This window comes from Tupaia chinensis, unplaced genomic scaffold (genome assembly GCF_000334495.1).
Source record: "Tupaia chinensis unplaced genomic scaffold, TupChi_1.0 Scaffold000159_1, whole genome shotgun sequence".
Classification (NCBI taxonomy): Eukaryota; Metazoa; Chordata; class Mammalia; order Scandentia; family Tupaiidae; genus Tupaia; species Tupaia belangeri.
The window spans coordinates 3,498,460-3,511,766 of record NW_006159630.1 but is presented as its reverse complement, the minus strand read 5'-3'; the positions used below and the strand labels follow the sequence as shown (position 1 = coordinate 3,511,766).

The 13,307-nt window shown below is 59.1% G+C and overlaps 1 protein-coding gene across 1 annotated transcript in view; it reads right to left on the bottom strand.

Moving 5' to 3' along the window:
* Positions 1-3,120: 3,120 nt before the first annotated feature.
* USP36 (ubiquitin specific peptidase 36) overlaps positions 3,121-13,307 on the bottom strand; it is a 43,423-nt gene continuing 33,236 nt past the window's right edge. The window contains 9 exon segments of the mRNA XM_006145704.3: positions 3,121-4,076; positions 4,855-5,011; positions 5,381-5,496; positions 6,074-6,175; positions 8,147-8,367; positions 9,850-10,413; positions 12,365-12,427; positions 12,429-12,487; positions 13,036-13,304. Coding sequence (XP_006145766.1) covers positions 4,880-5,011; positions 5,381-5,496; positions 6,074-6,175; positions 8,147-8,367; positions 9,850-10,413; positions 12,365-12,427; positions 12,429-12,487; positions 13,036-13,304 — 1,526 coding nt within the window. The 3' untranslated portion in view covers positions 3,121-4,076; positions 4,855-4,879.

Sequence of the window (13,307 nt, the reverse complement as noted above, 5' to 3'; positions counted from 1 at the left end):
GACCACAGTTAAACCTCAATGGAAAGCTGTCCCCATGTTTCCTTAACACAGTATTCATTTAAATGCATCCAGGAAGTTTAGTGGGGCCCCTTAAAAGATTCTTTACTCTTAGATTTCAATGAAAGCATTTATTAAACCAATGTAAATATATCTCCATATTGCCCTTTTTTATTAATTGAGAGGTTTTTGTTATAGGGCACGTGTGCTCGCTAGAAAGACACAGAGAGACAGAAAGGAATAAATCTCCCCCCAGGGGGGATGGCCACACCGCAATCCCTTCTCCTCCATTCTCCTCTCAGGATCTTGGGCACGCACGCACACGCACATACATGCACCTGGCTTGAGCTTAAGCCGCCCTGGTCCAGGACTCAATGCACAGTCGACTATGTGGGAGTCCGACGACATAACCATTACGCCATCTGCTGGTCCCTATTTTAATATTTTTAGATTTTTGCTATAGGGCTCATGTGCTCACCAGAAAGAGAGACAAAGACAGCGAGAAATCACCCCGCAGGGGGATAGCCACACTCAATCCCTTCTCCTTCATTCTTTTCTCGGGATTTGGGGCACGCATGCACATGTGCCCGGCATGTTTTAAGATGCAAGGTCAGAACTCAGATTATGACAATGGCACCTGCTTGCCCCTCGACCTTCATTTTTGCGTAAAACCTGCCCTGCACCTTTGGGTCCGGAGCTGGAGGCCCCTGTTCTGCAGTTGAGGCAGTTCCCTGAAGCGGCAGCAAAGGTACCCTCTCCTTTGGGCAAAACAGATGCACCCTTTTTTCTTTTTTTAAATAATTATTTTATTTAACCTTGTTTATTTTAATTTGACCAGAGAGAGACAGTGAGAGAAAGAGAGAGAGAGAGGGAGAAGAAAAGTGAGAAAGCAAGCCGCCAAGTCCAGGACTGCAAGCCACAGTCGGCCGTGTGGGGGTCCAGCGCCCTTAACCACCACGCCCCCTGCCTGCCCCCAGATGTACCTTTTAAAGGGATTTTTGTTATAGTGCGCCTGTGCTCACCAGAGACAGAGACAGAAAATGAGAAATCACCCCCAGGGCGATAGCCATGCAGCAATCCCTTCTCCCCATCCATTCTCCTCTGGGGATTTTTGGGCGCTCATGCACATGTACCCAGTGTGAGTTTAACGCCGCTGGGTCCAGCACTTAAACCATGGTTGTCCACATGGGAGTCCAGCGCCACTATGCCACCTACTGGCCCCAGACGTGCCTGTCTAGGGATCAAAGAAAAAAATGAAGACACGGGAAGGACTCACACTGCTTTAGTGCACCAAGACCTTGGCAACTCGTGGGGCTCCTGAAGACCCTGTGGGGGTGTGCAGACGAGGACAGACCTCTGCCGAGGGATGGGTACGCTCACGCGGCCGGGCTGCAGGCCGACAGCAGCAAGCCAGCGGCAGGTGAGGGGTGGGCCCCGGGAGGCCCGCCACAGCCCTGCAGCCCACCCATACCCTGGCCCTACCCCAACCACAAGCACGCCACAGTGAAGGCTTCAGTTGCTTGTAGATGCCTCTGCACAGATGTGTCACCTAAAACGGGGTCTCGCTTTCTGGGCCTTTTCTGTAACCTGTGCTGTCTGGCTGAAGGTCTTGTGGAAGAGAAGGCCCCTCTACCTCATGGGGATCCACACTGGAGTCAGGCCTGGGCTTGCCACCGCCCGAGACACAGCAGGGGCATCTTCCTCAGGAAAACCGTTCATAGTGAGTGAAGGAAGAGGCAGGTGGTAGAGGAAGGGCCAGACAACACGCAGATTACGTGCTCGCACGAGAATGTCCGACCAAACACCGCAGAAAACCATGGCAGGGGAGAGTATAGGAAGACGCTGACGCCCCGAGAAGAAAACAGCCTGCTTGCAGGGTACCTGTTTCCCCTTCGCGGGGCCCCATTACAGCGACACTGAGTCCTCTGTGTGTTCGGGAGTCAGCGGGCTCAGGTCCCACACAGCTCTGCGCTCTTTTGGCTGGGATGGAGAGTAGTGGCCAACCAAGGTCGCCTTTTAAAAAGAGAAATATGACAACTGGAACAAAAACCAAAAAGAGCCACCTGGATGGGGAAAAAAAAAAATGAACGTATCCCCCAAATTAAAAAATACCAGGGTCATGGGACTGGCAGTTGGCGTATTAGCTATGTTGCTGGACTCCCATGTAGTCAACTGCAGTTCGAATCCCGGACCCGGTGGCTTAAACTCATGCCAGGTGTGTGTGCGTGCGTGCCCAAGATCCCATAGAGGAGAATGGAGGAGAAGGGATTGCGGCGTGGCAATCCCCTCTGGGGGGTGATTTCTCGCTTTCTGTCTCTCTGCTCTGATGAGCACACTCCCTCTATAGCAAAAACCTCTCCCCCCCCAAAAAAAATACCAGGGTCAGGACCAGCAGCTGGCATAATGGCTATGTTGCTGGACTCCCATGTAGTCGACCGTGGTTCGAGTCCCAGACCCGGTGGCTTAAACTCACACCGGGTATGTGTGCGTGCGTGCCCAAGATTCCCAAGAGGAGAATGGAAAAGGAATTGCGCTGTGACCATCCCCTCTGGTGGATGATTTGTCGCTTTCTGTTTCTCTTATCTTTCTGGTGAGTGCGTGCACCCTATAGCAAAATCTTCTCCAAAAATAAAAAATAAAAAAGGGAAAAAAAAAACCCCAGGGCTAGCAGTGATGTGGACACCAAGGCTCCCGCACGGCCAACTGCGAGGTTCCAGATCTAATGGCTTGAGAAACATGCTGGGTGTGTGTGCGTGCATGCCCAAATCCCAAGAGGATGGAGAAGGGATTGCAGTGTGGCCACCCCACCCCCAGGGGTGCTCTCTCTAGTGCACGCTCCCTGTAGCAAACTTAATAAAAAAGTAACTGGTCTGTCTCTGCCAGTGCTCATCCAGGTGGCAGAGCAGAAGCAAGGCTGACGGAGGACAGTGACCCAACAAGGACACCAAGGAAGGAACACCGAGGACTTCAGGCCAGGAAGTGCACCTAGGGGGCAGGTCTGAGTCGGGCACCCAGCACTCGGCCAGGACTAGCATGAGGGGAGGAGAGGCACCGGGAGGGCGGACGTTAAGGTCCACGCCTTCTGCCAGCGGTTGTCTTTTTTCCTTGAAAATATCACCTTCGCAGAGGATTTCCCGTGTTTATTAAGTTACAAGTTTGCAGGCACAGCTTGAGCAAGATAAAAAAGTAATCTTGAGTTATACAATCATCTAAATTCGAAAGCACTCACAAAACGGAGCAAAGGAAGCCGGTATTTGCATATCAGAGGAAACATATTGCTAATGGAAGCCACAGGCCTGGCCGAAGTAAGTGTCATGTCAAGTAGTAAAACAAAAGGAGAGGTCCGCTCCTAGCCCACAGCCTCAGCAGAGACCCGTGGGCTGTCGTGGCTTCAAGGGAGTGACTGCAGTCACCTGGGAACAAAGAGCAGCCCTGAAAGCAGAAGTGTGGGCACGTCGGCCTCGCCCAGCGGCTGCCAGAGACAGCCCAGAGCGACTTGAAGGAAGAGACACACCAGCAGGGCCAGCCCCGTTCCAGAAAAGGGGGAGTGTGGGTTCAGCCTCGGGGCTCCTCCTCTCTGAGGACGGACAGGTAAGGCATCCAGGCCCGCGGCCCCACCAGAACCGGGGAGGGCGGGCTGCGGGGCAGGATCAGATGGTGGCGCCAGCCACCAGGAGGCAAGGGATGGCCCAGCAGCCACGAAGAGCAACCAACCACAGGCCTGTCACCCCATGTCATGGGCATGGGGGACACAACGCTCCACTGATGGCCGGGCCAGGGCAGATCGTTGCCCATGCTGACTCCACTGTCCATGAACCCAAGGACACTTGGCTTGCCGCAGGGGTCCAACGAGCACTCTGCCATCTCCGCTCAACACAGGTGGCTGCGTGGTGGACGTCACCAGGAAGGTCCTGTTCTACAGACTCAGCTGGGTCGTCTGCGGACAGCGGGGCCAGCAGAGCCCCAGTGGCCGGATGGCGGACAGTGGTCTGGAGGGGCCGCAGCAGCAGAGTCCATGCGAGGCTGTGCCTCAGATCCAGACAGGCAGCGTCAGGACGTGACTCTTCATCTCCAGGAGGCTGTGGAAAAAATGCACTGGTAACTGCAGTGACAAAAGGCACCCCAACTCGGGAACCAGCAGTTAGCGTAATGGCTATGTCGCTGGACTCCCACGTGGTCGACCGCGGTTCGCGTCCCGGACCCGGTGGCTTAAAACTCACGCCGGGCGCGTGTGCGTGCGTGCCCAAGATCCCGAGAGGAGAATGGAGGAGAAGGGATTGCGGCGTGACCATCCCCCTGGGGGGTGATTTCTCGCTTTCTGTCTCTATGTCTCTCTCTGTCTGTCTGGCGAGCGCACGCGCCCTACAGTGAAAATCTCTCCAAAAAAAAAAAAGGCACCCCAACTCCACTGCCACCAACACGGGACGCCAAAGCACGACTTCTGCCCTGGTGGGCAACTCGAGGCCCTCCTCGGTAAGTGACCGGTCCACGTGCTCCTCACAGCAGCCTCACCACACAGCATGACGCTTGCCACACACACCGCTCAGCCACGCCACACGCAGCACACATACACACACACCGCTCAGCCACGCCACACGCAGCACCACGCTTGCCAAACACACCGCTCAGCCACGCCACACTCTGCACCACGCTTGCCACACACACTGCTCAGCCACGCCACACGCAGCACACATACACACACATGTACAGTCCACGTGCACATCACATATGTACACCACACCCACACACAGCATGCACACATACTACACACACGACGCACAGCCACACACCACACACGGTCTACCCATGCACAGCGTTACACACACGGCAAATGCCACGCCACTCACAGCAGAGTACCTGAACTGACAGACTGGGCCGCACCTCAGCGACGATAGCTCAGGCTGGTGGCCTTAGCTGGATGAGTTACCGACCAAAAGTTCCGTCTACTCTGAAGTTTTTGGAAGGCATTGAAGTTCCTCTTCTTTTCTCTCTTGAACTTTTTAATTTTCTTTTCCTGTATCAAGAACCACAGGCATCCTGGTTCCCAAGGGCTGTCCTGCTCCAGCCCCGGGGCTCTGAGCAATACAGGTAGCACGAGCTCACTGGGGCGGGCACGTCCCCAGGTCACACTCCTCAGGACCCTCTGGGGACACCTCATCCCTGCTTTACAGACGGAGGGACAGGAGCAAGGAGAGGCTCCAAGCCTGGGCCACGGCCCGCAGTGAGCGAGTGGCCAGGCCAGATGCGAACCGAGCAGTCAGACTCTTCGGCCTCTGTGCTGCCACTGCCACTGCCACTGCCACTTCCGAGCACTCTGAGGTCCCAGTCCTCCCCGCCCTGGGCCCAGGCAGAGCCACACCAGCCTGCGCCACACGGCCCATACCTTCCCCCGATCGAACTCTTCATCCCAGTCATCGACCACGGTCTCCGTGCGGGCCAACCTGCTGTCTTCCATGGCGTCCTGACTGACTGCTGACACCGCGCCGTCCCAGGTCAGAACTGCATGGCAGACACACAGCGTCAGCCAGCTGTGGGCTTCTGGCTGCCGTGTGGGCTTACTGCTCCGGGTCACTCAGATTTCTGAGCACCACGGCTTGGAGAAAACAGACGTGCAGGGGCACCAGGAGGGCGGAGTGCCCCCAACACACAGGATGCTCGGCAGAGCTCCGGACTAAACTCTGCACTACCAACCTGCCCACCCTCGCCCTTGTGTGAGAAATAAACGGCTCACGTTTGTGTGTGAGGTCTGACTTATGAAAACAATGTTCTGGCTGGGAAGGGGTATTGCCGACGCTGGGAAGAGCTGCTTCCTCCTGTCCCCTCCCCTGATGGAGACCTGACACTCCTCTCAGCCTGACCCCAAGAGGTGTGGACCGCTGGGGAGAACCGTTTTGGATCTTTGTGGGCAGAATCCACCTTCATGCCACAGCCAGGGGTAAAGAGAACTCCCCATCATCTACGCCGGGCTCCCCGCTGCTAAAGCCAGGCATGTCCTCCACGCTTACGGAACCCCAGGACCCACCCCACTCTTCCCCCTAAACTAAGCACCAAAGCAAAACACGAGTCAGCCTCATACCTCTTCTCCCATAAGCTTTATCGGATGCGTATTTGAGCAATTCCTGGACCACGTCGGACTCTCGCTCACTGCTCCGGGACACAAGAGGAGCCTGCCCCAGCCCTGCAATCAGGGAGCCAGGAAACATTCGTGTGTGTTTAAACAGCCACTGGGGAAGCCGCTACATACGCTTCATTCACGACAAAGCTGAAGACTTCCCCAGTGATAAGCGCTTACCCATTAATGAACTTAAGGGCTTCATTTACTAATGACTTTACTCAATAGATCAAGCTGTTTTTCAAGTTATTTCTCAAAAAAGAAGAGACAGAAAACAAAAGCAAAACAGAAGACTTACGGCCAACAATGCGAGTCCTGAGTCTGATGGACGGAGGGACAGAAGTATCCCCTTGTGGAATCTGCCTCGTCCATCAGAAAGGGCCAGTGCCTGGGACTCACCCCGGAGGACTGGTGAGGAGCCACCCCTCGGGGCCTCCTCTAGTCCTGACTGGCTGGGGAAGGGCCTGGCCACTGAGAGCACCGAGGTGCAGGTCCGCGGCGGGCCCGCCCGCCTTGTCTGGAACACGAAGGCCCCACTGCCCTCACCAGGTTCTCCAAATAGTTCCTGAGCTAGTCCTCGGCCTCTGGCCCACGACCTGACCCGGCCACCACACAGCTTCCGGAATGTACACACCTCCCTCTGCACAACCTGCCCTGGTCTCTCCCCGTCTGATCCTGCAGCAGCTGTGCTGACCCGCAGGCTAAGGGCCAGGTAGCACCCCCTGTGGCCCCCGCACGTGTTCTACAGACATCCTAGAGCGGCACACTGACGAGCGCCTCCCCTGGCTCTGAGGACTGCCTCCGAGCACGGCTCCGGGCAGCTCTGTCCACACTGCCACACTGGCCTCCTGGCCACCCGCACTCAGCCCGCACCGCCCAGCAGGTGCTTCGCAGTGGCTCACTCACTCCATTTTCACCCCTGCATTCCTTTACTGGGAGTCTGAGAAATACAACAGATTATGGGGGACTCTCAGCCCCAAATGCACGAATTGGATCCCCAATGAAACAGAGCGAGCCTCATGGTGCTACCACCTGCTGGGCTCCACCCCAGCAGTGAGGGCTCTCTCTGCTCTCCGTTTAGCAGGCCCAATTTACAGAGCATCTGTCACAGCACGTCCGGCCAGCTCCAGAGAAAACGAAAACGGAGATGGGGTGGGGATGCCTGAAGCCATGGCCATGACAAGACCTCAGCAAGGGGCTGTGCTATCCTCAGAGAGGTCCAGCTGTGCAGGGGAAGCCAGCTCTTCTATGTTCGAGCATCAGGGAGAAAATTCAGGCTGGGGGCCTGCTGGTATCTTGGTGGCTGGGTGGCTGAATTCTGCCAGGCCGACTGAGCAGAGTCCCAGGCCAGGGGCTAGAGAAATGCACAGGCACATGTGCATGCAGGCCCAGTTCCAATGGGGGAGGAGGGATTGCATGTGAGCACGCTGCCTGGGTGCTCTCTCGCTCCCCCCGTAGGGGTGCTCTCTTGCTCCCCCTCTGTAGGGGTGCTCTCTCACTCCCCACTGTAGGAGTGCTCTCACTCCCCCCTGTAGGGGTGCTCTCTCACTTCCCCCCTGTAGGGGTGCTCTCACTCCCCCTCTGTAGAGATGCTCTCTCGCTCTCCCTCTCCGTAGAGGTGCTCTCTCACTCCCCCCTGTAGGAGTGCTCTCTCACTCCCCCCTGTAGGGGTGCTCTCTTGCTCCCCCTCTGTAGGGGTGCTCTCTCACTCCCCCCTCTAAAGGGTGCTTTCTCACTCCTCTCTCTCTCTCTCTCTCTCTCTCTCTCTCTCTCGTGTGAAGTGCGTGTGCCCTCTGGCAAATTTAAAGAAGAAAATAAAAGACTGCTCAGGCTGAGAGTTCTGGCTCATTTCTATTGGAAGGCGGAGGAAAAGAGCCTCGAATGGGGAGGCCCACTGGTCCCCAGAGAATGTGCTGAAGTCCAAGTACACCACGTGTTCTGTGGGGTGGTTCTGTTGGACGCTTCAGCACAGACACAGCAACTGTGGGCTCTCCAACCTCACCTGGGCCATCCCGCCCTGCCAGGACCCTGTCTTACCTGTGCATACATCTGTCGGGGCCCCAGGGTGCCGGCCACTCACAGGTGCTGAGTGACCGCTCAGCTCGGGGCCCACAGTGACACCGGGCCGAGTGTGCCCCTGGCCTCGCGGGTGTTCCTCTTCGTCTGCTTCCTGTGACTCGTGCTTCCTCTTCCTCTTCTTCCTCCTGGGAGACCCCGCCTCTGGCTCTGTCTGGCTGCTGTTCACAGGAGGGTGGCTGCTGCAGGTCAGAGGCAACAGTCACTTCAGGACCCAAGGACAGGTGTCCCCAGTGGATGTCATCTGGCACGTGCCCTTGACTCTCTAGGACACACCCCTGCCCAAATGTGTCACGGTCATAAGAGGCCCAAAGGACAAGACGTGCCCACTGTTTCACACCCGGCAGCCGACACTGAATATGCGACTGGCCATGAGTGCCCGCTGCCCACAGCCACACACCTGGGCAGACATCGGGGAGAAGACGGGCCTGCTCTCAGCCCTAGCTCCAGCCAGGCCACACACCTGGGCAGACATGGGGGGCGGGGGGGAGAACAGGGCCTGCTCTCAGCCCTAACTCCAGCCAGGCCACACACCTGGACAGACATGGGGGTGGGGGGACGGGCCCACTCTCAGCCCTAACTCCAGTCAGGCCACACACCTGGACAGACATGGGGTGGGGGGACGGGCCTACTCTCAGCCCTAACTCCAGCTAGGCCACACACCTGGGCAGACATTGGGGAGAAAACGGGCCTGCTCTCAGCCCTAACTCCAGCCAGGCCACAGACCTGGACAGACATGGGGGGCGGGGGGCGGGGGGACGGGCCTGCTCTCAGCCCTAACTCCAGCCAGGCCACAGACCTGGACAGACATGGGGGGCGGGGGGCGGGGGGACGGGCCTGCTCTCAGCCCTAACTCCAGCCAGGCCACAGACCTGGACAGACATGGGGGGCGGGGGGCGGGGGGACGGGCCTGCTCTCAGCCCTAACTCCAGCCAGGCCACAGACCTGGACAGACATGGGGGGCGGGGGGCGGGGGGACGGGCCTGCTCTCAGCCCTAACTCCAGCCAGGCCACAGACCTGGACAGACATGGGGGGCGGGGGGCGGGGGGACGGGCCTGCTCTCAGCCCTAACTCCAGCCAGGCCACAGACCTGGACAGACATGGGGGGCGGGGGGCGGGGGGACGGGCCTGCTCTCAGCCCTAACTCCAGCCAGGCCACAGACCTGGACAGACATGGGGGGCGGGGGGCGGGGGGACGGGCCTGCTCTCAGCCCTAACTCCAGCCAGGCCACAGACCTGGACAGACATGGGGGGCGGGGGGCGGGGGGACGGGCCTGCTCTCAGCCCTAACTCCAGCCAGGCCACAGACCTGGACAGACATGGGGGGCGGGGGGCGGGGGGACGGGCCTGCTCTCAGCCCTAACTCCAGCCAGGCCACAGACCGGAGGTGCTGACTGCTGTAGTCCACGTGACCGCACACTGGCCCCTGCCCAGGGTCGCAGTCCCCTCGTCCTTGGACCACCCTGCACACAGTGACAGCCCGGGGCTGGCCGCTCTGTTCACTCCCTGGTCTGGTGAAGCACAACCCGCCGCCCCCTCGCTGGAGGCCCTCCACACTCTGCTGTGGAAGCCCAGGTCGGTGGCACCCCCTCACTGCCCCGAGCAGACTTTGGTCCACTGCCATTTCTCGATGCGGGGTTCGGACAGGATGCCCTGCTCTTACCTATGCCAGGGGGGGTCCTGGCAGGGTCCCTCGGCTCCCTTCCTCCTCTTCCTGCTGCTTAGGCGGGGGCCGTCTGCGACGTGTCCTGCTTCCCAGCCATTCACCTGCGGCTGTCCACCCTCTTCCTCCCGTCTGTCCCCTGGCAGCCAAGCCTGGCCCTCCTTGCTCTCGGGGCTCCATGGCTGCCTCTGTGTCTGCTCCTGCTGAGTAGCTGTGGCCATGGCCTCCAGACGCCTCCTCCTCCGCCTCCTCCTCCTCCCGGGAAGAGTGGCAGCTGCAGGCGTCCCTGTGCCGTGCTGCGGCTTCCTGTCCGGCCCCTGCAGCTCTCCCAGGCCGGCCTTTCTCCTCTCCTTTGAGGGGGTCCGAGAAGCCTCGCCGGCCTCCAGCAGCTGACGTGAGAGGCGCGCGGGGTCCCCGTTGACCTGAGGCAGTGCGGTCGAGGTGGAGCAGCAGCTTGGCAGTCCTGATGTCCCTGGGGGCCGGGGGCTACTGGACAGTGATGCGGAATGGGGGCTGATGGGGGGCTTCGGACGGCTGGATGGTTCGGGAGCAGGTGACACAGCCCTGTGGACAGGCAAGCAGGCAAAGGGGGCTGTTCCAAAAGACCCCAGCAGAGCACCCCTTCCACCCTCCCTCACCCTCCTCACACTGGTCCTCAGAAACACAGGCTTGCAATAAACTCTACTTAAGGTCGGAGTTAACAGGGACTGCCACACATCTTAAGTTTCTTGTCACCAAGCAGTTCAGAATATTTTTGTCACCTCATTGGTTAATCTTTGAAACAAACGTGTTAAGGAAAGAAAGCTTCACTGAGCCATACATGGTAAGAAAAACAATCCAGGTAGGATTTATTTTCCAACCACCAAAAGCTTCAGGGTGTTGGAGCACAGGTAATGAGCCTTACAGAATTCCGCCTGTGCATCCTCCATTACTTCCTCTGAACTTGGGGCCAGGAGACTACGTGGCACCGGGGACGGCGGGACGGGAGACTATGCAGCACTGAGGACGGCAGGGGCAGCGAGGCAGGAGACTACGCAGCACCGAGGACGGCAGGGACGGGAGACTACGTGGCACCAAGGACGGTGGGGACAGCAGGGCAGGAGACTACGTGGCACCAAGGATGGTGGGGACAGCGGGGCAGGAGACTACGCAGCACCGAGGACGGTGGGGACAGGAGACCACGCAGCACAGAGGACGGCGGGGATGCACCGGGGATGGCGGGGACGGGAGACTATGCAGCACTGAGGACGGCGGGGACAGGAGACCACGCAGCACCGGGGACGGCAGGTCCGGGAGGCTATGTGGCACCAAGGACAGCGGGGCCGTGCTGCCATCGGCAAGCTGGTCATGCTCTCTGGACCACGTCAACGAGCAACAGCCAGCCACCTCAGAGGGGCCGAGTTGTCGCGGACATCGGCTAGACCAGAACAGTAGCTGGACCAACGGCCCTGCAGCGTCACATCACTCCCACTGCGTAGAACTATTTAGACAGGTAACGTGACCCCGCCAACGCTCGAGGACCTAGCATTTGCAGAAGCATCAGGTACATGGGAGGGTGTGGGGGGGCAGAGGTGGTGGGGATGCCCACTTGGGGGACATGCTGTGAAAGGCGCCCTCGTGGATGCAGAGAGAGGCTGATCAGAAGTGAGGGGACAAGCACACCAGTGCCCCCGGCAAACCCATCACCAAAGCCCCCTCCTGGCTCACCCTGTCTTCCCCTGCTTCCATAGCCCTGCTGACCCCTGCCGTTAACACACTTAAGATGTGAGCACCCCCATGATGGCGCCTGAACGGGGAGAGGCATTCCCAAACCCCCAGAAGACCCTCAAAGGTCTTCAGGGGCAGCCTTGCGGCACCGAAGAACCGGCCTCCCTGCTCCAAAGGCCGCCAGCCCAAGGGTCAGGGGACAGGGCCACAGAACGGCCCTGGCAGGCGGGACCGCGTGCTCTTGCAGTCTCAGGGAAGCCCCGTCTCTCTGCTGTGACGTGCTGTCATGCCTAGCCAGGGGCCACAGCACAGGCCTGGCTGCAGCACACCAGGTCACCTGGATGTGCACATAGGTGGAAAATAAAGATGAAAACAGGAAGCAGGACTGCAGAGCCTGTGAGCTCCCCCTGGCCAGGCAGAACAGGGAAGCGAAGGGCAGGGCGGGGGCAAGCCGGCGGTGATGCGGTGGTTAGAGCGGCTAAACCCCACGGAGCCGAGGGCTTGAGAACCACGCCAGATGCATGTGTGCACGCATGCTTGAAACCCTGGAAGCGGAGAAGGTGGAGAAGGCCTGCAGCGTGACCAGGCCCCACGGCAGGGGCCTTCTCACTCTCTCTCCGGCCAGCGCATGTGTGCTCCGGCACAATTTTTGAAAGAAAGGAAGAAAGGGGGTCTGTCCTCCACGCTGCCCGTACGTCCTCAGCGGCAGGAGGCCTGTTCGTCCTGAGGCGGGCGGTCGTCGGCTCCCCAGCCACACACAACCACGGGACAGGAAGGGTCGGCAGTGTGAGGCCCGGCTGAGGCTTACCTGGTTCTACTGACAGGCCAGGTGGAGGCGGCGGCGGGGTGAGTGGCTTCCATAGGTGAGGCCCGACAGTAGTGAGGGGGGAGAACGGAGGTCACTGCCGGTCGCCCTCCGCAGGGTGCTGGCCTGCAGTCATTGACATAAATAAAAACTTGGTGGTCTAAAAAAGGTTTCCGTGAGTGAAGAAGGGAAATAAAAGTAACGCAAAAGAAGATAAAAATAAAAAGATAAAGGAGCCCAGAAAGGAGGATGAGAGGACGGGAGGAGGAGACAACGGGGAGGGAAGGGACGGCGGGAGAAGAATCAGAAGTATTTTTGGTTAGAAACGAAAAGGAAAAAGGAAGGAACTTTAAACACAAACCCCAGCACGACGATTCCCCGCACCGTGCCAATGCTGCCCCAGAATTGGTGCTGCGCGGAGGTGCCACCTGGCCCAAGCCCTGCCCGCCCTGCCCCACTGAGGCCCAGCAGAGGGCCACTGCCACCTAAGCCTCTGGGAGCCAGATCCACCAGGTGATCAGGGCTCCCGCAAACCCTGCCACCTCCACCTCAGGGCTGCCTTCCTGTGCCCGACACCCGCTGCTCCGCCCCTCGACGCCCCGCCCCAAAGCGCAATCACACCTCCCGTGAGCCCGACTGCCGCGTGTCCGGTGACGGGACCCACACGCACCCACCTTTTTGGCAGAGAGGGCCAGTTTCTTGGCCGGCGGAGGAGACATGGTGCTTGCAGGCTCAGGGGCGGTGCTGCCCAGGACCGGGGGCTTCGGCTTCGTCATCTTGCACTCTGCTCCGTTCAGCAGCGCTCTGGAGTCGCCCGCAGTGGAGCAGTTTGTTCCCTGAGAGTCAGAGAGGGGGGTGGCTCCACTCCTGGGAGCCTGGGGGGCCTTGGTGGAGCTGTCAGCAGAGTGCTCTGGGCTGGAGCTGCAGGAGCCCCTCCTCTCCGGGG